This window comes from Eutrigla gurnardus (assembly GCF_963514095.1).
Source record: "Eutrigla gurnardus genome assembly, chromosome: 12".
Lineage (NCBI taxonomy): Eukaryota > Metazoa > Chordata > Actinopteri > Perciformes > Triglidae > Eutrigla > Eutrigla gurnardus.
The window spans coordinates 20193407-20220616 of NC_139926.1; the positions used below are offsets into that span (position 1 = coordinate 20193407).

The 27210-nt window shown below is 45.0% G+C and overlaps 1 protein-coding gene across 1 annotated transcript in view; it reads right to left on the minus strand.

Annotated features, from left to right (window-relative positions):
• LOC311021552 (FERM, ARHGEF and pleckstrin domain-containing protein 1) overlaps positions 1–27210 on the minus strand; it is a 45107-nt gene that overhangs the window by 17415 nt on the left and 482 nt on the right. The window contains exons 2-7 of the mRNA XM_084022159.1: positions 24394–24600; positions 3848–3952; positions 3705–3747; positions 3046–3124; positions 1999–2096; positions 993–1107 (exon numbers count right to left, since the gene is read on the minus strand). Of these exons, the coding sequence (XP_083878285.1) occupies positions 993–1107; positions 1999–2096; positions 3046–3124; positions 3705–3747; positions 3848–3952; positions 24394–24573 (620 nt within the window). The 5' untranslated portion in view covers positions 24574–24600. The remainder of the gene's footprint in view (positions 1–992; positions 1108–1998; positions 2097–3045; positions 3125–3704; positions 3748–3847; positions 3953–24393; positions 24601–27210) is intronic.

Consider the following 27210-nt stretch of genomic DNA (forward strand, 5'->3'; position numbering starts at 1 on the left):
GGAAGGGAAGTATTGCATGTTGGACTTATTATTGGTTCTGGTCTTTTCATGACATTTCTAGATATAATATAAATATAGATACACAAATATAAGAAGTATAGAATAAAACTGTATAATAATGACCTTAGCCTTAAAGAGACGAGAGTAAGGAGGGCGATGCAGCTGAATTAAAAGAGCTAATCTCACTTCCAGGTTTTAACACTTTGACTGAAGTGCAAACTGTAGCATTCAAAAACATCAAATACATTAAATCCCCGCTTATCACCCTGCTGTGCGTCGCACTAATTGAGGTGAAAAGACCAAGTCTGAGTGGATTCAGGTTTCTCTTGTTTATCTGAGTGGAAGGTTGGGAGGGAGAGGATGCAAATACTAACTAATTGTTATCGGTGGATAAGCCTTCCTGTTTCCTGTGTGCGGTTCTCAATAAGGCAGCCTAAAAGACTGCAGCTACAGTTATCGACTACACAAAGTTAAATGTAATGGAATCCACCTCCGGCATGACCCACTGTGTCGTAGAGGGGAGACAAGAGTTGGTGAAGCTCTGGCTCAAATGTGTGCAGTGATGAGGACATTTTGAGGATGGTGGGACGGAAAGTGGAATGTTTCCAGTAATAAACTCCCAGCAGCATACCACTCTTAAACTGCAGACAAACTCCTCCATTAGTCAGTCACATTTAAGAACAGGCTCTTGAAAAAGTTTTTAACCTACTAACCAAGCTGACGACAGCTGTGTGAGTCATTTGGCAGGTTGATTTCAGTCCTTTATTTGGGGGAAATGCTGCCTTTTGTTGATAGAATAGTCGGGAATTTGGCATTCACTTCTGGTCAGCAGCTCTAAAATAACTTACAATGACTAGCAAAGTCGATGCTTGATAAAGAACTACACAGAGCGCTTTTTGAAAAATAATCCATTCATTCGAGGGTCGACTTCCTGTGTAATATAACTTCCCCGCGGGACAAACACAAGTTCTGTGTGAATTTAAAGTACTCACACATTCTTTGAGTGAAACTCCATGATCTTGTCAATCAGGGGCATTTGATCTGGCATGTAGTTGTTGTTGAGAAGGTGTGACCGGCACTGGCTCTCCTCAAAGTCCCCAATCTCAGCTGAAAAGTGAGCAGAAGGAAGGGGGAAAAAAATACTTGCTATGAAACAAAGATATGACAAATGAAAGGGGGGGGGGGGAAAACATCATTAAAGGGGACGTATCATGTACATTTTTCAATGTTCATACATAATGTATGTTTCTACTAGAACATGTTTACATGCTTTAATCTTCAATATAACATGCGATTTTACCTCATACTGTCTGCCTGAATATACCCTCTGTTTGAAACGCTCCGTTTCAGTGCCTGTCCCTTTAAGCCCAGTCTGCTCTGATTTCCTTGCGGGAAAAATATGGCATACCCTTGCAAAGGTAATTCTACTCAGCTTGCAAGTGACACAGATAGGGGAGACAAATCTGAATGGCATGTTGAAACACATTATTTTTGACGTGAGCAGCCCACAAAATATCTGATTGTCTTACTCAACAGTTTGTGGGTTGGTAGGGACAGATACCAAAATGTGAGTATTTCATGACATGTCCCCTTTAAATGCAACCAGAATAGCTTAAATTCTCCATAAACTCTCCCAGCATCTGAATCTTTCTACCAAAAGACATTTAATCGTGTAATATTCTTGTGTTTTGTCAAAGACCCCTGTAGATTGAGACACATCATCATGCATGTTGTCTTTGATCCCTTTTGGGAAACGGACCGTGGCCCAGAAATGTCAGGTTATGAAAATGCTCAATATTTTCTGCCATGATGATGTGTGAGTTTGTTCTCAAGCAGCTCTGCAAGATTATGAAAGGTATCCATAGCAACGCACAGATAATCAATTTGCAATGGTGCGCAGCGTGCTATATGACAATGTTTGATGATAAGCTGTGTGTGTCTTCAAAGAGAGTTATCTGATCAGTTGACTCTCTTGGTGTCTAAATGAGGGAAACTCACACTGGATGATATGGGAGACCATCAGAGCGGCACTGGTGTCGTTGCAGGTCAGACGGCCGCAGGAAACGTCCTGTTTGATTTGGAGGGCGAACAGGTACCTGGACACAAACACAACACCGCTTTCACACATTCGATAGAGGAGATGTGGTCGTGGTTGGATCTATTCAACCCTTTGAATTCAAAACATCCAAGGGAGTTGCTGTAACTATAAATAAAAAATGAATAGAATTTCTCATTAAGTATAATGTACCCTGGCTCGTTTTAATTTCACACAAGACTTCCAAAAGAATTTAAGCCAGGTGCACAGTTTGGATCCAGTAATTAATAAGTTGAGTCTATTATCAAAGATTTACTGACTTTTGTGTTGCGGTGCTGCTTTCTCTTGGATGCAAGCCAGCGCAGGAACTAATGTAGTCTTAAGAATAGGTATAGTAATACATTTAAATAATACATCACTAAAATTAAGTAATAGTTTAACACAATATCTAATGAAAAATGAATACAAATGGATGAACCCGTGCATACCAAAAACCAGAGGTCCATGGATAACAAGTGTTGAAAATGCAATGCCAGATGCATAGTTCTGCTCCCGGACCTCATGCTGGACCAGGGCCAGCTCTGGCAGGAAACACCGCCTGAAGTATGCTTTTTAAAATAGGTGAGGTCCTAACCAAGCTTAACACTACACACACACAGGCATGTCAGAAGGACATTATTTTCAGTATGGCTATTATTTATCCACATGCAAGTCATGTGTCTGCTCCACGGCGGGGGAAACAGAAAGCAGAAATTCATTAGCTCCCCCACTAATCTCCAGAGGGCTAAATCAGAAACATGGCAGCCATGACACAAGTGCAGAACTGAGGAGGGAATAAATCTTCCGGGAACCGAAAGCGGATTCTCTTTTATGCTTCTACAATCACTTTCAGTCACAGCCGAAGTCATTGACATTGACAAAATGTAAATAAATGCACATTTCAATGCCAACCCGAGGATAAACACGGCGGTAGTGATAAAAGGAGTTAAATTATGTGGAAAGGAGCTCACCTAGTTAGCTCCTCCAGGAGCTGGGCATGGTCGGGAGGAAAGAATTTCACGGCAAACCTCAGGGTCGTGTGCTTCGGTCCTGAGTGGCAAAGAGGAGTTTTGTAAAATACATTCAGTTTATTTGGTACACCTAAGTAAAACCATAAAATCGAATCAACCCCGAGTATATACATGCATCCACTACACATATCCATACACAACTCCCCTGTCCTCCCATTTTATTTATTTATTTATAAAATTAAATGAATACTTTGAGTTTATTATTATTTTTTTATTTAATTTTATTAAACTTATTTTTTTAAATGATCTGTAAACCATATACCGTAGACACAGATGAAACACAAAGAGAAGGCAAAATTGTGTATATGATGGTATAACTTGCTGAAACTGAAACAAAAACTAAGTAAAAAAATACAATTTGTACAATTGTCCATACAAAAACATTATAACCTTCATAAAGGTAGGATTTATTGGATTATATGAAGCTAGACCACCTAGTGTAGGTCTCCCATTGTCCTTTGCTTGATTGCATAAAATACAAAACACAGTCACGTGGATCCAACTGTATAGTTTGCTCCGAACCGATTTGACGCCTATTTTTTTCAGATAAACCAGTGAGAAATTAAAAGAAAAATAATAAACACTTTAGAAACACTTACGTCTGAGCTGTTTGATGATGGGCTTGATGTGATCTAACCAAACCTGCGTGGGAAAAAAAAGCATGCCATCACTTAAAAACCATCACTTAATAGTTGGATATAAGCATAACAATCCTGTGACTTTCACTCTCCTCCTCACTCACCATCATCTTCTGATGGTTCTGAAACTCCAAGCCAAAGTAGTCGCCCTCGATGAGGTTCATATGGGAGCACACCAGGTCAAACAGCACCTTGCCCGAGGCTTTTTGCTGCAAGGAGAAAAAAACACCAGTTAAAACACAACACAAGTCTGCAGTGACCAGTAATACTTTTATTCTGAACCTCTGTTCTCAGCGATTCAATACAATACTCTTATTTAAATGGACAGTCGAACCTTCGGGGCAACCCAATGATAAGATTTCACACAAACTGCTTTGTAGTCCAACCTCATGGAAGTTAATGTCAAGTGAAATAGATGACTACTCTGTATCTAAATTCCTCTGCTATCCTCCCTCCTGCTCTCCTGGCATTCAGCAACACAGCAGGCCACAAAAAAAAGCTATTGCAGCTGGAGGGGGGAGACGGGGTTGGACCCGGCTTTGATCTGCCTTTTCCGTGTCATTGCTGTCACCGATGAAGGACCAGCGGCCTTTGAGGCTGATACAGTATCAGGGAGGGATAAAGCTTCGCCCCCACCACCTCTGTCCTCGCTCAACCCACATACAGTGACATGCAAACACTTTGAAGAGTGACTTAAGCGCCCGCTTTTTCTGACCAACTCTTGCAGCGCGACGTGGAAAAAAAACTTTCTACCACAACTTTGGAGCGAGAAACGTTCCCATGGAAGGTCAAACAGATGTCAGGAATTTCCACTGAAACATGTCTTCTGTTACGGACGCCCCGAGGAGACACAGGGCTCTGTCAGGCACACAAGCGGAGTATTTCTGCATGGCTGCTTCCTCGTGACCGGTTTGCACCAGCGTGCAGCGTATCACAGCTACAGAATGTGTTTATAGGAACAGTTCCCCCTGGCTTGGATAATGATCCCGAGCTGCCTACGAGTACGTTTCAAAGACTTTTCTACTTTTTTTTTTTTTGCACCGAGCGATGAGACACGCCACTACGAGAATCCCCTTCGCACAACTGTGTTGACGTCTTTTCATCTGACAATGAAAGGGGTTTGCCTGCATGTAAATCTACGTCGAATAAAAAGTATGCTCCAGCAGCTTAACGCGAGGGTTTACACTTCCACAACTGAATCTGTAATCTTTCCTGAAACAAGCTTTCCCTCGCCTGCTCCTCCGCTATCTCTCTCCAGGCCTAACCCATGCAGTGCAGAGGGCATCCCACCACCGTGGACCCCGCTGTTTCCATATGGCGAGCCCACTGATGAGGGACGCCACAAAGAAGCTGGAGGGGAAAGAGGCCATCAGCCAAAACACACCCTTCCCACCCATTTGCTTCTAAAAACCAGCAGGCGGAACAACCTCTGGATGAATTCTGCATTTTGTGTTTCCTGCACCGATTTTTTTTTACACATGTAGCGGTTGCAGCAGAGTTGAATACGGCGAAGGCTGACGAGTGTTTCTGTCTCGCTGGGCCACTCTCATATCCAGCCTTATAAATCTGCTGTCAGGGTGAAATGACCACGAGCCAAGCAGAGATGGGTAAGGCAGAGGCTGATTAGAGCCAGGCACAGGCTTTGATTAAATGCAGCTGTTGCAGTCCGGAGTTATGGCGCTGCCATTTGACACTGCTGCAGCCGCCACAATAAGAGCGCCCGGCCCGCTAATGAAGCACAAGTCACCGAGATTGACTGCCGCCATGACACAGACACTCAGAGGACGCGGTCGGCAACACAGTCCTCAGAGTTGGCCACAACGCTAACATGGCTGTGAATAATGAGCACAATATGCTACTACGGTGCCCATCTGTAGAGATGCACTTTTTAATGACACAGCACAAATGAGTGTGTTGCATGTTCCATTAATAATTAATAGCATATTATTTTCCGGATAGAGTCCCATGGACCCACTTTGAGAATCACTGGCCTACAGATTAAACAGAATCTGTTTATAGATTACATCTTATATAAGAAATAGCAAAGGACAAAAGATACCATTCATTTAATCTCTGATAGATAGAAGTTTCTCAGTAAGTCATGACAGCATGTAGCATAGTTAGCTTCATTGTATTGTTTACACCAGCAGATGTGTGAGGCACTGCTTTGATGTTAAGCAGGTGTCAGTGGTAGTTGAGCATGTTAGCATGCTAGTACTAGCACCAATCACAAAGTGCAGCTGATGTCATGTCATGTTTAGCAGGTATTTTAAACCCTCAATTGCCATTTTTTGGCCTCTAGGGGGCAGCTAAAATAAGCCATGAACACACTTTGTGTACCAGTTTCAAATATTTTATTGGGATATTTTAGACTTCATCAAATTCCAGACCGACCCACCAACTGCTATCTTAAATGTCTAACTTAAACCAGCTGTTAATTCAAGTTAACATAAGTGAACTGTCTTTTTTTCCCCCCTCCTGATCTACAGCAATCATATGAAAAGACCGCAACAATGTGCAAATGCAGATAGATTGCAAATTCAAGACTGTGCTAATATTATAATTTAATCTTCGCCCCGACGTGCAGCTGACACGCGATTTCTCATCCCTCTCTATGAAAGTAATGCGTCCCCCCAACATCGTGCTCAGCAGCTGACATTTACTTCATCATCTGCCGTGCCAAGAAAATGTCACCGATCTCCCCGTTTTATGACCTCTATCTATAAAAACACAGGGGCTGGTTTACACAGGAGCAGCCGATTCCCGAGTGAGGCGCTGCATCTTCATTCTGCGGTGTCAGTCCCGGGCCGGGGACGGTCTTGTCTGCTGTTATTAGGGTTTGAACGTAGTCGTAGGATGCTACTAGTGTTTACATGTGTATCGGCGGCAGCATGCTCGCATCGCTACACTGACCTCCGCACGCACCGACTGACAGAAGCAGGCTAAATAAAGATGACAGCGATGTCTACACGCATGTCCACTTGGGTTTCCTCTTCAGGGTAGAACAAATACACCCCTCCCCTCCCCCCACAACTCTTGTTAGTAAGCTCCTGTCAGCTAAAAAAACCATAAAGGTCAGGTGTAAAGTAGCTTTGTGTTGCCTCTACTGTTCCCCTCCAGGAGTTGTTGGTACGGTCCACTTCACTTGCAATAAGCCAGGCCGAGCAATGCTCACCGAACTCCTGCAAAGGGGGGTGTGGTGGGTGGGTGGCATGGGTGGTAAACAGACTGCCAATGCCTTTAGGCTCCAGATAGGCAGAGAGAACAAAGGGAATGGTTGAGTACAGGAGTCTTGGCGGTACAATAGAGGAGTACGCTGGTGTTTTTCATGTGAGCTATTGTTGGACACGTTATCAAAAAATGTGATTCCATTTAGTCTTTATTTGTCTCTCTGGTCCAGTGGCCCCTACTGGTTCAGTTATACCCTGACAGATAATGCAGCAGTCATCTCATGGAGGGAGTTTTTTTTTTTCCAGCTGCGACATTTCGGCAACATCACAGAAAGCAGATCCAGGTCACAGATGAAAGAGGATGTGATTTAAAGAGCTGAATAACCAACTGTAAAGTGGGAAAGAGTCACGTGTGGGAATCAAACTACCTCCAGTACCTGAGGTCTAAAAACTGATTTCAGAGATGCATTTTCAATATTCACAACTTTGCACGTATGCCAAGTCATAGCGACGGGAAGCCCCGGGAATAATTTGGGATACTTATAAGTGGACAGCGGCTCTTCTGATAACGCTGGGGCCGAGCTGAGATTACAGAACTGCTTCCCACACTGAATCCTCCTCCGTCCCATATCCTTATGGGTTCTGTCTAAATAAATCTAAAAAAAATCCATTCGACGCACCTCGTAGCACGTCTTTGTATGTGCTCTGGTGTGAGTATGTACTTGCATGAGCAGGTGTATAGTGCGCTGTAAGGGAAGGGCAGCGCAGAGAGGTCAGTGGCAGCTAAAGCTCATTGAGATTCAGGTCATGTGCTGCAGAGGTTCCCAGGGTGACTCGACTACATCGGGAGGCTGACAAAGAGAGAACACTGGAGGGGCGGGAGAACCGGCTGATAATCCTGGCAAATTACCTGCACGGCCTTCGCAGCACATATGGACGCGTGACCATGCAAATGTGTTCATAATGAGGACGGCTTTAATATAATTAGACCAAGACTAAAAACATGATGGGTTTAACCCAGCCCCGGTTTACAAGAAATACAGAGTAATTACCAGGGCTTTTCTTTCAGTTGTTTTTTTTATATTTTTCTTCCAAGCTGCAGATCGAATACCAACAAAAAAAATGAAAGGAAAAGTGATGATTGGGCTGCCACAGCTGTCAGAATGATTCTGTCACAGTAGGCCGGTCTTCAGGCCCCCGGGAGGACAACCATGAAAATAATGTCCCCTGGATTCAATAGAGGGTTGAGAGGTAGCTCCCCCTCAACAGTCAACCCCTCCTCCCCTCCTCCTCTCTTGGACATCTTCCCCACTTTGCCTGCTTGCCCTCCTCAGAGTCTGGGCTGCTGGAAACATATTGATTTTTGCATTAAGAATAATTAAGCGTCCTGTCATGCTGCTAAATGAACAGCGCATAGCTCAGTGCGAGGACCCCCCACCATAAATCCGAAGACGGGTCTTAAAGTTGTTGTTTTGCGTTGGTGGTGCAGACGACAAACATGCTGCGCTTGCAAATATTAAGTCACATTATAATGTCCAACACGCAGGATAAGATCATGTTTCATGTCTGAGCCAAATGTGGCGTATCATTAATATAAGCGGAGGGCAAGTTGGGGGTTTTCAGAAAGCTGGAATTACCCAAAAAAAGATTGGCCTCTTTTTTTTCCCTTCATCTGCCTGAATCCCTTTCAGGGTGCTTCAAACTCTAGACCCATGCTGGTTATTCTCCACTACCGCCCCGTCCCAGAGCCGGGATTACTGTCACTCGAGGAGGAGGGGGGATACGTCACATCACATTTAGGCAGAAACTCCACATTTAGTTGAGCTCGATAAAAGCAGACTGAAGAGCTGAATAATGCATTTTAAACGGCTATTACAGTATTATCATAGAAACATATTCAAGGATGGAACGTCTTGAAAGGGCTTTTGTTCCAAAATCAAATATTCTCCGCTTAGAAAAAATGAATCCTACACTCCCAGATTCCCAAGTTGTTAGAATATAAGTTGTAGGCTAAGTTATATCAGGACATGCATGCACAATACACACATTATTTTATTCAGGAGTCCAAAAAGTGTATGGTGAATTTTTAAAAACAACATTAGGAGCCTCAATTGGCTTTTCACCAAGTGAAGATATATTCACATGGATGACAAATATAGCAAAAATTAAAGAAATATTTGTCTTTTAGAAAATATTTTCAGACCACTGATAATATATTACCTGTATTGCATCTCGCAATTTTCTAAAACTGTCTTCGTAGCAAATTAATCGAAGGAAAATGAAAAGCTTCAGCCATCTGCAGAAGAGAGAGACAGTTGTGAATACTGGAGAGCACTGTAACTGTGAAAGTGAAGGCAATCAATAGGTTAATTAAGAGATTAATTAAGTGAAACTGTGAGGGACAACTCCCACAAGGTCAGGCCAAGAAAGAGACAGGCCTTTCATATAGAGGCTGAATACAAGACGGGCTCATTTGTCAAAGGGGTGATTCTGAATAATTGGGATTGATTTTAGGGTCAGTAGGCGCCGAGCAAAGCCTGGCTTCACCCCTTCAGGACAGATGGTCTTATTATAAAAACACACCCGAGAGCTGAATTAAAGAGATTGTCTCGTGGACAATACGGTTAAGGCGGTATCTCGGGGTTAAGATTACAAACGCCCACGCTAGCAGGAGGAGAAGGCTCGGCCGAAAGAACGGTGGTCTAAATTAATCTCAAACTGACCACAAAAAACAACAAAAAATGGAAAAGCGTCCATTAAAAGGCACCGAGTCCTCATCAATCTTCTGAGTAACAAGCTGGAAAAACAACAACCCTGAAAAGTCACTTCCAATCCACCGAGCAGGCCTTCAGTTCCTATGCAACCGAGCCAGTACACACCAGTATCACCACACATCTCCACTGGGCGGGACACTTCCTCTGAGATCTACATCTTAGATCACTTAATTGCGTGGGCACGTTTCTAAACCAGCTGTTGCAATATTTAGTTTCCTAATATCATACTGTGTAGCTCCTCTGGGACTGTAAGGCAATATGAGAAATCTCACATTAACGTCAGAGTGTGTTTCAGAGGCATCGGGCCGAAACAGATCAGGGAGAAGAAGACCGCCAACACCTCAAACCCGCACATATTCATCAGACACTAAATCAGACGGGACACGTGGAAACATTAATATCCAATGTACGTTCATTAAGTATGAGTAAATGTGCCACCCTGCCTACATGAACAGCAGCTTTCTAATATTGGTGCAGACACACTGATCTGCATAATCACTGTGATGTCTGCTTATGTGTGTGTGTGTGTGTGTGTGTGTGTGTGTGTGTGTGTGTGTGTGTGTGTGTGTGTGTGTGTGTGTGTGTGTGTGTGTGTGTGTCAGAGAGATCAAGACACAGAGAGAGAGCACAGTAATACTAAGGGATGTCCTTTTATAGGAACTTAATTATTATGTAGATCCTGGTGTGGGTAAAGTCAAAGACATAATAATCCTAACGTGTAAGAAATGCCAAAAGTTAGCAGCTAGAACAAACTGAAGAACTGAAATGAGGAAGAGTTGGAGGCTAAAAAAGATTAGCCTCACAAACCGTGAAGCAAATGTGGGTTTGATTAGGGCTGGTTTTGGCAAAACAATGAAAAAATACTCCATCTATGTCGCTTCGATATCTTGACGTGTATCAAATATCAATTAATATAAATTATTCATTAGAACTATCCTGATTTTAAAAAGATAATTTACATCCGATCATCTAATAAAACATTTAAAAGGAATTATATCTGGTAGTTTTATCCTAAGATATTCAACCGACTGTCATAAAAAATGGTGCAACCAACAAAACATGCGTAATCTCTGCTTCACGACAAAGAATGAATCAATCATCAAATTAGCTGCAAATTTAATTTTCAGGCAACCGACTAAAGGATAAATCAACTAATTGTGTCGGCATTTAATTCCTCATATACCGTGACGGATGATTATATCCGTATCGCCCACTGCTAATCGAGCCTGAAACCAATGATTATTCTCATTTTCTTTCTTTTTTTTATTCATCCATCAATTATTTGATTAATCACAGTCCAACTCAGTCTGACTCCCCCCTGAGGAGGTCAGGTATCGGGTTTGGTTTGTTGGTCTGTCTCTTCGAGGCATTGGGATACAACGTGAAGAAGGAGAGTCTACGGTGGAGCTGGAGCAGGCAGGCCTCGGATGTCGGTACCGTCCTGCCGTAATGCCGTAATCTCCACCAGTAATAAATAATGACAGCTGCACATGCTGCTTTGCTGGTAAGGCCAATCAATTGGCCTCCTCGAGATTAGCCTTAAACTACTTACCCGTCAGTGCCGCAAATCCAGAGGCCTCTGCCCTGTGATGTAGTCAAGTTACTGCACTGATGATAGCTTCTGTGACCTGACATCAAAACCGTGTCAAATATACACCTTTTACCACACGTTTGGCATGTTTGGCATATCAGCTGCTTTAAAAAAAGAGAACGGCTGGAACGTCGTCGCCTTGGAATCCCAGAAATCAGCAAGTCAAAGATCATATTTAAGCATTTTAAAAGATCAGAGCTCCCACTCTCTTCAAGAGACCATTTCCCAACGTATCTAGGACATTTTCAGTGATGATCTAGCAGGTAAAGACATGCATGAAATCATCTCTGCTCATAAATAATGACAACATTATCAAAAACTACCAGTTACCAGCCAGCAGTGACTAATATTATGAAGGATAATCTAACTTACATGATTCAGCGTTTCAGCCACTTTAGTTATAGTCATCCAGCCTGCATGTGCTGACCTGTGATGTGACGTTGGGGTGTGTGAGCAGCCCATTCACAATACTCTCATGACCTGCCATTTTAACGTTAATACCACACGGAATATAGCGTAGCCTTTTCAAATGGCTCAGATACAAAGCAACAAGGATGAAACAATATTTCCAAGACAACACCAGGGTTTTTTATGACTAAGAACTGTGCGGGGAGACCGTGTCATTCACAACGACCCTCTAATTATCACTCGGCCAGAGTGACGGTGCGCTGGGATCTCCCCGTCAGAATATAGTGGACCTTAGAGCACGCAGACGTAGAGACAAGAGTCTCAGAGCGAGGTTGCACTCCCTGTGGACGAGGATTAAGGTCAACAACCAAGAAAGCGCTCTCAGTTTGAAAAAAGCACCTGTGATGCCGCTGCTGTAACCAGTGCACGTTGGATTCAAAGCAGGCGCTCATTAGATCTTAATGATATACTGTCTCGGTGTCTCTGGGCACACTAGGATATTTAACACCGTCCTAATTAGAGTGTTAATTTGCTTATTTGCTAAAAACACAAGTAACCAACCACAAGACATTTTTTGAAAACCACATTTGTCAACCTCATGGTGGCGCTAGAGCAGAGGTCTCCAACGTTATCAGGCCAAGGACCCCTCAGCTTATAGTGACATGGGACCCCCTATTACACATAATAATATTGTGGTTCAGGTATAAGATTTGCTTATTATAGGTTGTATTTGTGTTAATGTGTATTTTTGGACATATTTACATTCTTGGAAGAAAAGTTTGGGATCCAATCATTTCGAGGACCCCCTGCAGTAACTCTGTGGAGCCCCTAGGGGTCACGGATCCCCCCTATAGGAATAGTCAGGGGCTCACCAAAGTTAGTAGGGACACACAACACACACAAATAAATGTTCCCTATGTGTGTTGCTGAAGTGTTTCTTTTATATGGGTTGTTGCCTGAAACTGAGCAGTTGTACCACGAGTTAGTAAACAAGCTCAGTAGGAGACCTGGATCGCCGAGTAAATGATTGGGATTCAGAAACATTCTGGGAGGCAGAAACCTGAACAGTCTGGTCCGGGAGTCAAGTCACTCTGACACACGGCACCCACCGCAGCGTTATACTGCCCATTTTTAATGCAGCGCAGCTAAAACCTTCAGCCTTCTGCGTGAACCTCCCTGCAGGCGGAGCATTAGCGCTCGGTCTCCACAGCGTGACAAATGTGGACGGCGTCCTGAGGTGAAATCTCAGATTTGAGGTTGTTCGTTGGACAAAACGCAAGCGGGGAAAAAAAAAAAAAAAAAAAAATGCCAGAGCTGGCATATCGCCTCTGTGAAGGCAGCTGTTGCTCCGTGTCTGCAGGCCACCGGGTCCAGCAGGAATTCAGGCCTCAGCGAAGTGACTACAGAATACCAATCCCTCTCCACTGGAAGACAGAGGGAGACCAGTAACCATGGCAACATAAGGGGAAAAAAAAAATGTGATTCCTAATCTCTGACAAAAAAATAACTATATAGAAGAGTCATCTGGAGCTGAAAGGGAAGCGTGGGGTCGAGGTGAAATAGTGAGCAATTATACTTTTTTTTTGTATTTTTAATGTCTCCGGTATGATGCGTGCTCTATTTTTAGAGATGGTGTTTAACTGCTCCATGTAATAATGTTGCAATTACTGTGACCTTAACCGTAGGGGTGCAAATACCACACCCTGTTCACCGTTGCTTCTCAAGCACACCCAAAACCGTCTCTACGTGCTTGAATTAGTGTGAATTTTACCTACCACACACACACACACACACACACACAAATGGGAACACTGGACTCTTGCTTTAGAGTGCCGAGATCTTAAGGCTTCTCGGAGACAGAAACAACCCACTCTGACTAATGTAACAACACATAAACAATAGATGAGAAGTGAACACGAGTGTTTCTGCAAGTAAGAGGTCAAATGCACCAGACGTTCCCTCTTTCTCCGAAGTGTTTGAATGCACCGAGTCAGGTTAGCAAGCCAACGCTGAGTGCAACCCAGGCTTTCAGTCGCACAGTGCTGGCTCACTTCTTAAACCAGGGAGAGATCTCCATGGTAACCTACAGCAGCAGCATGGCCACCCTCCTCTAGAGGAGGATCGGATCAAAAAATGTCTTATATGAGTTGCATGCAGTGGTAGTTTCCCTGCAAGGTTAGTTTCATATTCTCATATTAAATACATAACCATCTGTTGATACTGTATATGATTGGCTGTGTGGGGCAGAGAGGGTCTAACATGGGTTACAATATTTTGCAAAAGCTCATTACACAATGCTATGGGTTAGCATTACCACTTTGACTCCACTGCTAATCTCATTTAAAGCACATGGTTCACATCTGACTGCGTGCAGTGTCATCACGTCATTTAAATGTAATTTCACTAACCAAATATATGTGTATTAGGGCTAAATCCTTCCGTGCCGTCCGTCTGTTGAAAAAGGAGGTCAACCGAGCGTACGCGAGCGTCCAGATGACATTTCCACGTAATGAATTGAAATGAAGTAAAGCAAGTGAGTCACACTAACACCACAAGACCCGTGTTCCCAGCAGGATGTAAAAACAAGACGATCCACTGCTCAAAAAAAAAAAAAAAAGAGAGAGAATATCAGTCGAATGAGGGCATTTAATGTAATCATACGGGAAATTCAATGTAATCATATTTAACTGTGAGCTACAGTGGATGAATTGAACCGAAGCTGCATCAGCAGCACTTACAGTATCAGGGTCAAGCCTGTTCAACTTGTGTGGCTCAGAGGATACAAAACAGGAAAAACTCATTATGACTTTGACAACGGCCTTCTAGAGCTCGCTATTCTGCGAGCCCTCGCAATGACAGATACTCTGAAGCTGCTGTCGAGAAACTCCGGAGACCTGAAATGCCCGGAAGACACCAACCCCCCCCCTGCTGGTTGTGAGAAAGCGGACGTCCCCTGGGGACACATCTTTTGATATCCATTAAGGAGGGCATCCCTAAACTGGCGCCCATCGACTGAGCTTTGATTCTTTTACTTTCTCACATATCAATAGAAACAGCCGGTGAAAGGCCTGACGGTTGGGATGCCCTGAGGAGCACAAACACACCTAAAACAAACCAAAAACAGGACAGATGAAATCCTTGGGTTTGCTATTCTCCATGGCGGAGCAGAGTTCCCACTTTAATAAAGGGGTGAGTGCTGGCAGGTCAATACCTATCCAGCAGGCATACGTGAAGCCGGGGCTACTGGTTTGAGATTCCCCCCCTCCCACCCTCCCTCAATCTTTGCTTCATTCATCCTCTTCCTCCCACACATCTCCTCCATCTCCCCGAGAGACCCCAAATTCAATTACCGCCAGGCAGCCGTGGGAGGCAGACTCAGCTGCGCAGGTACAGCCGAGAGGAATTCTGATATGCAACATGTCAAGCGAATGCATCGCGGGAGTGAACTCACTGCAGGCAAATCTACAGCGCTGACCGCAAAAAACCCCCCCAAAAAAACACAAGAGCCGGGGTGAAATGCAATGATTTCTGTTTTAATTACCACTGAGGCATGGAGGGGGAATAACATGGAGCAGCGTACGTGGTGCAGCAGCACGCTAAGCGATAAGAACCTTCCAGGAGATGAGAGGAGGAAAGGTGAAGCCAGAGCACCTGGAGTAAAATAAGGCACCACAGGATAAGGATAATCCCGTGATATCACACTGCTAGTCTGGTCTGACATGTTAATTAGCCCTCTGAATCTCAATGAGAAATACATAATTCATCGAAGCCGCCGAGGCAAAGCGATCCCCACGAGGGTTTCACCCTCTATTGGAGACCAGGAGGACATCACAGAGAGAGAGAGAGTGGAGGCGAGGACGCCGCCACACCCATCCACGCACCCTGATGCCTCCCACCCCCGCCCGCTACCGAGGCTACGGGATACGGCGCCACAGTTCGAGAGCTTAATGAAAGGATCAGAACGCCGTCATCAAAGGGTAACACTCAATGGAATAATGTATGCGCATGAAAAGTCAGGGGATCCACCTTTCACGCGTCTCCAAAGAGATCACGGGTTACATTTTTGGCGTATTGACAAGCGCTCGCACGGGCAGATGGGAGTCAAACAAACGGGGGGGTCTTCCACAAAGAGACATCCATCTTGGTTGTCATAGGAACAAGACTTATTATAAAAAAGACATCACTTTTCCCCCAAAGCACCTGTGCACAGTATAGAAAGCATTGTGTGGCATAATGGTGTCAGACCAAACCTGACAGGAGTGACAGCTTTCACGAGGAGCTCTGTGCCGTCTCTCCTTCTGGGAAACGGCGTGAATGACGCAGAGTAAACGGCTTTCTCTACGCAGGATTTGTACTACATGAACTGTGTTTGCTTGTGTCTCGTGGAAAATGGAGAGAAGACGTAGGATAGAGGCATTAACTATTCAAAAAACTATCACATTCCTTTGATAGAAATCCTCCTCTAAGGATGTCTTTCTTTAGGTTGCACCATCTCTCACAGGAAATATGTCATAAATATTTCTGAGTGGAAATCACACCGTTTTGTTCCGTACATGCATAATTTCAACATCTGGTAAGCATGTGCTGGTGATGGACAAGCATTCGGTCATATCAGTAATCTACTGCTGTCAAGATGCTGCAAACACGGCTGTAAGAAAGAGTTGGATTGTTGATCTTAAAGCTTACTCTTTATTTCCCAACTTCAAGGTTGAATTTATTATAATAATGTTCATTTTTCATTAGGTTCTGTCAAGTCTCCATGTGCACTGCTACAACTTGGAATGGCAGAAGCTATCTATATAGATTTTTCTGCAAGATTTATTCTCTCGCACTCTCAATTGCAAAACTTGCTTGGTGATGGGAAACTCTGTGCTGTGCAGTCGGCCTGGAAGGTTACTGGTGGTTGTGAGAATAAATGAATAAAAGAAAGATACTAACGATCAGGTTCATAGCCATTTGGAATCCTATGTGTGTTCTCTTCACCTCTTAAAAAACATAAATATATCGATGTATTTATACGGCTGTACGGTTGGGATAAAAGTTTTCAATAAATTCCTCTTATGAAAAATGCCCTTCATCTTTTTGACTGAAAGCCTGTGATTTCCAGCATCCTCTCGCTTGTTAGTATTCTTAGCCATCAGCCACTGCATAATTCCCACTGTTGCTCCTCTCCACAACCCAATTACATTTCAGGATGTGAGGGAAGAAGATAGCATGTGGGAAAACAACCCCAACCCCCCACCGCATCCTTCTGCCGAATTTCAATTTCATACAACAAAAAAAAAAAAAACAAGGCAACCGCGGGTTCAGAGTTCATGTGAGGAAAGTATGGGAATATGTTCAGCCAGTGCAAGAATGATGCAAGGCCACAGTCACATTTACTGGACACTTGAAATATTTTCCAGCTTCAACGTGCATCACCAATGGAAAAGCTCTCATCTACGTACTGCATGTGTGCGCCTGCAAAACCACCACGGCGCTGCCTCTGCAGCATATTCCATTTCATTCCATCAAGCATATGACCCCCCCCTCCCCTCACAAACCCTTGCCACCCTCAAAACACAATGCCATCTTTCAGGGGAAACTGGGTCAATCAGCACTGAAACCAAGATGAGCTAATAATCTCTCAAACCTTTTTATTTCAGTCATTTTTTTTTTTGAATAAAAGGCGACTTGCACGCAGCCACAGCCCCACGGCGAGCTCGGCTGTCTCCTGAATATGTTAGTCATAATTGGTGTGCAGGAGCGTATCCCCATGCTAGCACACTACACTCACATTAATGCTCTGCATGGACAGCCCCCCCCCCCCCCCAACACACACACACACACCCTCCCAGCAGATATCAGCAGAAGACAGAACTCTGCAGCATGGCAACAGACTCCGCCGGTCCTCGTCCACCTCTATGCGTAGCCATGGCAACCCACACAGACCAGCGTGGATTCCGTGTGGCCTTTCCAAACACGAGTTCCTATAGTGTTGAAATTCGATGTATGTTCACCAGAGAGGCGAACGCACGTACACACAGCTCACAAAAGGTTGTGGCAGTCGTTGGTGCTTTCCAGCAGCGGAGGGAGGGATGATAAATGATGAATAATTCCTTCCCGTGGCAGGAGAATAACAGAGAGAATAACAACAGATTAGTGTGCGCTGAAGCAACACTACTGGGACGGCAGACTTAAAGAACAAAAACAAGAAAATGTTGCCATTTTAAGGCTCCCAAAAGTGAACAAATGTAATACGTTAGTGGAACAGGCAGCGGTGACAAACATCAGATGTCTGATTGCCGGTAATTCCCAGCATCCTCGCTGTATCAAGGCTGTATCTTTCTGGTTGTCTCCACGGTCGGGGCTGCAAACACTTTCTCTTGTGACATGGGAGATTAAAAAAAAAATAAATGGAGAAGGCGGTATTTATCTGTCCACTTTTTTCTCTTGCAATCTTTTTCATTCACAACTAAAGAGCAGCCTACTCTAAGAGGGAGGGAGAGGGAGATTGCCATGGTCATCCTCTCCTCGCGTTTGCTCCCTTTTAAAAACTCATTCTCCGAGACGAAGACACTTTGTGAATCTAAAAATGTCCATCTGCATCGGGGGGGAACGCTACAGTGGCAGCACATTCAATCTGAGATAGATCTCACCGTTACTCGTGCATGACTCATACCGGGGACCGGAGAGTGACAGTAATGGGTTTAGAAAACTCATCGACATGGTGTAAAACGGGGAGAGTTGGATTGGTTGCTTTGGGCTGCGCGGCCGCCGCCCCCGTCCTCCCGAATACTCCGACAACCAATCAAATCCCATTAGTGTTCGTGTTCTGCCGATGACAGCTCATCAAGAAATATTAGTGCAAAATCGTTCGACCCCCAGCTCTGTCGGTTCACCACACTATAGCGCCGGGAGGATGGGGAGGCAGACTGCGTTTAGCAGGATTTAGCACCCCATTTCAAGAATCAAGACCGCCTTCCTCCCTACAAGCTCCGCCTTCCTCCCTACAAGCTCCGCCTTCGTTTATCGGAATTGCACAACATGGAACGTGAGACACCGAGAACCTTCACTGGATCCTTGCATCTTTTTTTATTATGATGCTGCCAGTTTATTTTATTGCTGATTATCACAAAATGAATACGTTCTTATAACAACCAAAACAAGTACCCAACATTTAGCCAAGGAAATGCCCACTGACCAGAGGTGATTTCCCCTCTCAGTAACTGACAGAGACAAGTAACAATTTAAGTCATGGTTTAGGATATGTATCTACAGTGTGATCAACAGGGAAGTATTTACCCTTAAAGCAAGAAAGTCATGCAAGAAAGCAAAACATTCCTTCAAAGCATGACATTACCAAAGATCTCTGACAGCAAAGGAACCAACATTATCTGTAGTTTATCGTTTATGTTCATTATTGACTTATGAGCGGGATATTTTCTCAATCAGGCCATAAAATGTCAGATGCCCAGCAAACTTGGAAAACTTCCCAAACCCCCACAACTTTCAATTTACGATCACATAAGACAAAGAACAGCATCAAATCCTCACAAATGAGAAGCTGGAATTACAAAAGAGTACCCGATTCGTTTTTATGCTGAATCAGCAGATCACTTGCTCCTTTCTGTCCGCGGTAACTTACTCAACCTTACATGACCACAACTGAAACTGTTATCAACCAATGACAGAATAAACATCTGCTGCTGGGAGGCAAAGAGTCTGTGATGTGCAGCTTCTTCACAATGAAAACATAATTGAGGCACAATTAATTCATTGCATTATACACTAATGACAATAGCTCTGGTGTCACATTTAATAAGCACTCTGACCAGTAAGCGGCGCATTAGCCATTCCAATCCATCAGGTAACATTCAGATGTGTGCTTGTAGCCGACTCTGTGTGCATCTAGGTGTTGATCCACAAACATCCCAGCTCCGCCTCCACGCTGCCGGTCAGTCAGTCATCAGACAGCCATACTGAAGCGGCAGCATCACACAGAGCTGAAAGAAGCCCCTTCATCGTGTTTCCACTCATTAAGTCAGGACCTCATTGCCATTCAGCCAACAACAAGGCACACTGGAGCCGTTCTAATTGCTTCCCATCACAAAGAATGGAGAGGGCAGCATACGGGGGGGGGGGGGGGGGGGGGGATCGAGTGGTGGGATGGTGGTAAACTCTACGGACTAGTGTGGGAGTCTTGCCCTGAAGCCCATTTGTGACTTAGTCCCCTTTAGCCTGGGTGGTCCCCTCCGCCCTGTAAACATGCTTTAGTGATGGGAATGAGGACAAGGAAGAAGAAAGAAAAAAAAACCATCTTCCCAAGCATCAGTTGTCTGTCGCCCAAAATAGGTTGACTATCGCCATCAGCATCGGTGATTTCATCTCATGTCTCAACTCAAGCCTCTGAATCTACTCTGCTGCGACGAATGGTGGAAACGGTAGTGGTGAACTGTGGATCCAGCCACGGCAATGATGCATCGAGATCACGGACAGCGTGGTCGGCTCCTCAGTGAGAGATGAATTACACCCCGTCACATGAACTCTGTAGCTAATACGACTGGGACTCGGCGGGTCGACCTCGGGACATGCTTCCTGCCAGGATGTGGAGAGGGCTTTGCATTGCGTAGACGTTTAAGAAGCTCAGATACAGTAATGTTGCCTTCAGTGTGTCTGGTATCTAAAGACAGATCAGAGTGTTTTATGTTGTAATGACGGATTATCAGCGATATCTAACCGGGTACAGACGCAGCAAGGAGGGGGCGCCCCAAAACATCTTTAATCCACGGATTAGTAATCTGAACAACCCCCACGTTCAGCTCTGATTCTCCCAGTAGAAGAAAATACTGGGTGCACGTTTACTTCCATAATGTACAATGTCTTACAATGTCTAAGTGTACAGCCATGCCAGTTTTAAAATATTGATCCAATGATGGCTGTGTATGAAAAGTCAGAGGAAGGTTATGGGAATGCATCATCAGGAAACCATGAATGCCTGTACAAAAGGTTTGTTCCAATCCATAATGATGCCATTGATTACTAGTTTGTTTACTTTTTAGATATTTTACTGGATGATGATGAAATCCTGATCTGCTGGTGACTCAAGAGGAAAAGTCAGGTTCATCCTCAGGGAACCGGGAAATGTTCATAGTGATCCATCCACCAGTCCTACTTAAGTTTGGACCGGAGCGCTGGCTCAGCAAAGTGTGGCTAAGAATCTGTTTTTACTGGTGCTTGTGTATGACTTTGCTTCGTAGACTTAATTGCTAATTAGGAAAGCAAAAGTAATATATTGTAGTTTAATGAGAGTGGGCTGCTTTAAAAAGTCTCATATGGAAAGCAAGTGGAAATGCCAAGAGATGAAGGGTTCTGTAATTAATGAATTCAAGTTTTCACTGCAGCCTTTTAAAAGAAAAAAAAAAGGGGGGGGGGGGGGGTTTACTGTGAGTGTAATGGACAAGGCGATGGCTGGAGAGGACAGGCTGCAGTCCTCAGTGGCTCGTTATAGTTAGAGAAGAAAACAGAAGTTGTAGTGCAATATGAGAGAGAGAGAGAGCCAGAGTTGTGTCTGAATCTCCGATAGTGAGCGCCTGCGTTGCTAATGTCAGCATTAAGTGGAACGTTACCTGTTGTATTCGTTAGTATTCCAGCAGTGGGGTCCGTCTAATGGAGCCGGAATGTTTTCTTTCATTCACAGAAATCAGCATGACTCTCCTCTTAACCCACCTAAATCCACGCGTCCATCCAATGTCACTCCCTTGAAAAGGCAACTTCTGCTAAAAAACCTCCAGCAGCAAACAGCAAACAGCAAACATAAGCCTCAAAACACAGCAGCACAGACGGTCAGTTGTACGGCAGCCCCGAGGACCGCGAGACAGACCGGCCACAGTCCGGATTTCCCGCTCCACCGAACAGAGGCGAGCTGCCCATTTTAATTTGAAAATACTTCCATAAAAATCCCGGACCATTCTGTTTTTCGCTCAAGTGTGCTTATTAATCAATGCCAGCGGAGCCTCGTCCGGCTTTGTGCAGTCAAACATCATAAGCGTCAACACAAGCGCGTTCACGGCCGGCGTGCTAAGTAGGCCACAGCATGGTATGTGACCCACGAGATGGCTCCGTGGCTCCGTGGCCCCTCGCAACCATCCGATAGTCTGTCCGCTGAGGTGGAAACTTACCCCTCTGAACCAGGAGGAGCAGGAACCGAAGCCTTCTGTATCGGTTTCAGGGTGAAGTTGGACGCTTTTATGTTTTCTTAAAGAGACGCATTTAACAAAATCCTAACCTGGAGTCACTCTACAAAACCACCTAAAAATATGAACCGCCTCTTCTCCAACAACACTGCGTGTTCCTGCTGAGAAATAAAGGAGCAGATAATTGCTTGACAAATGTGCTTTGTAGACCGTGCAGTTATCTCACTTCACTGCTGCAGGGGAGAGATTATTATCAGCGGGATCGGTGCCAAGTTGACGTACGACTTCTGCATCCTCCGTCTCAGCTGGACCAGAGGAGCCGAGGACTGTGGGATGTGGCTGAAAAAAAAGGTGTTGAGCATCCAAAAACCCATGCCAGATCCAAGTCTTGTGAAGCATCTGTGGGCTCCAAAGGGACGTATAATACGCACCCCTTCTGTATTTAGAAGGAACAGTGAGCTTAATGTGGAAACTGTGTTTTGCATTGGGTTTTTTTTGCTGTAAAGATAACAGATCTTTGCACCCCATCATGTGACTGAAGAAAAAGTAGTCCTTGCACACTTGCGGGCAAAGAAAATATCAAGCCCGCTGCGATTTTTATCTCGAGCGCCGACTTGAAATGGAGGACATAATGTGTGTTAAATTGAGCATGAGGAAAGCTTTCTGTTAGCGGCGGCCCTTTGTCGCTGCCTACTCGTTTCGGCCCGGTATGTCCGCTGCGATCACAACAGCTGTTGCTACACCATCGAGGCTACGTCCACAAGAAGGCCGAGTCCGTGGAAGAGCCGGGGCCAAGTACGCATTAACCCCCGCTGCAACGGGAATCTGGCTGTATTGCTTTTTTTTTTGTCTTAGCTGGAAGGAAAGGAAGGCAAAGCAGATGCAGCACATATGTCGTCTTTAAAAAAAAAAAGCAGCGTTCTGAATGAGAACATTAAGAAGCTTGTCTTGTAAAACACAAACAAACGAGGCTTTATTGCCTCACTTAAAACCGAAAGTAATGTGGGTTAAATGAGGGCAATCAAATGGGCCCTTCATGCGATAATCTAACGGGCCTTAAGCGTTAAGTACAACACATGAGACCACTAGGAAGGTTTGCAGTCATGCGCAGCTCTGCCGCGCCCCGCTACAGGAGCAACATTTACCCATACTGCCTTGGGAAACGGCCAAAAGGACACATCCACCCCGCGCCGTGCGGCTCTCTAACTGTCAGTACAGCTCAGCAGTAGCGCCGCCGAGCCCCATTCATACACATTAAATAGGTCCTCTGTGGCTGCTGCTGGATCCGTTTCCCTCCATCACCACTTTTCACTTTCCTCTATCTACTCATCTCGTTCTTCTCTTCCAGGCAGGAAGGACCGTGGTGGCGGAATGTGGCTCGTTCCTAAGAGTGACTCCACCCTGTGTTTCTGCCATTAAATCACAGTCTGAGGACACCTTTTCAAAACACCACAAGTCCAGAGGAATGCTGTGGGGGGGAAAGTGTGCCTCCTATCTTAACATCTTCTCGTCGTTTTATGTTTTTCTTTCCTTCAACAAAAACACTAAAAACGAGTTGTACCTACCAAACTACCTATCTGTGGCGATCCGAGCCGATCCAGTCCAAAAAAAAGATGCAAACCACACAAACATATATTTTGATTTTTAAAAGTGCTGGCTGGTAAATTGTGTATTTGTTGGGGGACTATTTTCAGCCGTGGATTTACACACGTTCGGTGAACTTGTAAGTAATTATGACGTTAGGATGGTTTATGGAGGACTGAAATAAACTACAGTGACCATCTTTATCACATTGAAGGATCATCATCTTTTCATAGGATTTGTTGACAATAACAACAATATAGAATCTCAACAGCTTTACCCTGAAACACATATTGAGAATGACTTGATCTGCTTCATAATATCTCCTCACGTTAAGTGAACTGCATGCACATTCTCAACGTGTGACCAAGTTTAGCTCAACTTCCACATAATCTGTACAAATGCCTGACATGAACGTCTCAAAGGCGATCTCTGTGACGAGATCCTCTAAATCCTGAAATCATGAATGGAATTCAAATGACCGCTCTTCTCATCCAAAGACAAAGTATTGTTGTCTCTTTTGTGCACCTGCTTGCCTTCATTAAACGATCTAAGAAGCACGTGGATTCTCACACGCCGTCGTCAACACAACGTGAGACAGAACTGTTAAATAACTGGTGTGTATGGTTCCCCAAGAGTATCCGGAGAGGGTTTTCAGGAAGGAAAAAATGTGTACTAATAGATGACAGCTGTAGGAGAGGTTTGAGACAGTTTGGGAGATTAGAAAAGGCGCTGAAGAAACAAACTGCAAGACCCCCTGACATATAAAAACCATCCTTCCATGCCTTCAACAACTTAACGTTATGCAGTTGCCATGCCAACCCGTTTCCAGACTGCTACTGCTGCTATGATGAGAATGGGAAATGCTTTCTTGGCTACTGTGGGATGATGAGGAATACCAATCCGACATTATATTCATTTCTGAGGAAGAAAAGGCTTTAAAAAGCTCACCGAGATGTCAAAGAGCTCCTCCGTGTCGTCCAACATGCGGACCCTGACGGTGACGTGTCGCCCGGGGGGCATGACCGGGGGTCTGTGCCCGGGGTCCAGCGTGCTGATGCCAAGAGTCTCCGGGGCGCCAAGACGCTGGCCTGCTCCAGAGGCAGCTGGTTCTGGGTCTGGCTCTGCCATGCTGCCCTGCGACGCTCACTGCCCAGCCTGCAAAGAGCCAAAGAGAGAAAAGTCAGGCAAACACATGCAGTCAGTACACACTATACTACAAAAGTAACGGCATCAGTGGCTCAACCAGCAGGTGAAACAGTGAAAGCATCGGAGCCCCGAGGACAGGTGGCTCAATGTCACAAAAGCACAATAATTGCAAACGCGGTGTTTGCACTCGCCACTAATGGCCGATAATTGCTGCCTGTGGGAGAAACCAATTACCGGGCGACAAAAAGAAAGTCCGAGCATGTTCTTGATTTCAGAGCCCGAATCAAGCAGCCCTAATTTGATTTGACGAACGGATCACGAGGGCCCAAAGTGTAAAATCAAAGAGTTGATACGTTGACAATTGATTGAGCGAGTGGTGGAAGCAAAGGCATTCGCACAGACATACACCCAGCTGGGTTTTAATTGGTCTCAAGGGCGTCGAGGCAGATACGCGAGGACACTGCAGGAGAGGAGAGCTGGATGAGTTTGAGTATTAGATTTGAGATTTAAACGCGGCCGTGACCGCACAGCGTCCATCTTGCTTTTTCACAGCAAAGACGTGGATAGAGCAGTTAGAGATGAAGCATGAAGTAATTAGATAGTCGAGATGAATGCACTGGAAAAAGTCAGTTAACAGTAAGAAAAGGTTGTTTAATGCAAGGGTTTCATCTGATAGTCAAATCAAAGAGGAGGTGCAGAATCCGGAGGGGGGGCTGGACTGCGTTCGGACAAAGTCCTGGACTCATTCCCTCTGGGGTTGACACATGAGCAGGCTGCTCTCCACTCCTCGCGGATCCACGGGCCAGATCTCCCCCCCGAGGCCCTGCTGTCCTGCTTAATTCTCTCTTCATTGCACATTCCAGCAGGCTGATGTCATCCTGAGATCTCCCCCAAGTACCGAGGGCCGGTGGCCAGTTGTTCAGCTGCCGCAGAGGTGATTGACTGCTGCCAAACTTGAAGCTGAAAGCTGAATAAGGCATTTCATGCAGGAGTGGATAATGTAATCCAGCAGAGTGCACGGAGAAATAGGCCAAGGACAGGGGGACGCACTTCATTCTGTCTGATGATGGCCCGCCTGATGCTTCGGAGACGCAAATAAGACAGCCAAACTCCCTCATCTGTAGCTGGAGCGGACGCCATGAAGACTGCCTGGGCTGAAAACTAATGATTATTTTTCATTATACATTAATTTGTGGATTATTTCTGGTTAATCAGTTAGTCTGTAATTAATTAACTGTGAGGAAAATCCCTCAAAGGTTCCCGAAGCCCGAGCAGATATCTTCTGTCTGATCGACAAAACACGATGTCATTCAATTTTCATGTCATTTACAGAGAAAAGCAGCAGAATCTTCCCGTCTAAGAACCAGCGAATGTTTGGTATTCGTCCTCGGTGAATGACTTAAATGATGCCAACCAGCATCCCATCAAGTATCTGGTCTTGTTCAGCCGTTATCCTAAACATCAGATAAGATGTCTAACATTTTACACACGTGACCGTCATGTTGTTTGAGTTTCAGTTCTTCCCTACGACCTTCCATTCATATCTAAGCCAAAAGTAAGGGATTCAAAAGGGATGTGGCTTCAATAATTCACTTTTGATTATAAAAAGCTAATAGACTCCAAACATGAGGGGCCAATGTGTTCTCAACCTTCGCACCTGTCTAGCAGACCAATGGGCTGATGGATATCACACCAAATTCTGTCTTGTATGAGCTGCAGATGCATGTGGAGTAACCGAACTCTCTTCAAACACGAAGACAGGGATTCTGACAACATGTATCATTTATCAACCAGGTCTGTGTCAACCCGGCACCTGGTTCCAGGGGCCACAGCCCGACACACAACACAGTGGCCCCACCATATGCATCACCAGAGGAGACATTTACAGATCCCGCCCCCCACCTTTGAACTTGTTTGCTTGAAATTCCCCCCACAAGTGTGTAACACGGAGCTGTGACTGCCGTCTCCGGGTTTGTAACAGTGGCTCCTCTGTGTGCATGGGGGGGGGGGGGGGGGGGCTCTGCAGTCCAATACCGCACAGCTGGAATCCTTTAGTGACAGCTGAATGGCCAGGGGCTGAGGGCCCTGACACAGCCAGCTGTCTACCTGCAGCTGAAAAAGAAAAGATCTCATGTTCCTGTGTGTTGTGTGCCTGTCACCGTACACCTGGGTGTGGCATGAATTACCAGTAGTTCCCACCGTGGTTTACTGGCGGAGGCTTGCATGTGTTCATTAAGTGGAAAGAATGACAAATAACTGGATGCATGCATGTTGCAACCAGAGCGTTGGCTTCCATTCAAGCCTCTCCTAAACCAGATCGTTTAGAAAAGTCACTCCATGAGGAGGAGGAGGAGGAGGAGGAGGAGGAAGAGGAGGAGGAGGAGGAGGGGGGGTTCCCTGCACCTCACACAGTCTGGTTCCCGTGTTCACACCATTCATGTAATGTGGGTTAATAGAGCAGGCTTGCTTGTAATCCCTATCACACAGTATTGGAGAGGTGACATGCATGCACGCAGCCCGGGCTCACCTGGACGCCTTCATGGGAGCCCGAGGGACGGACATTCAAATGCACAGCTCGTTTCAAAATGAGACATTTGCAGCTATATTGCCGCACACATC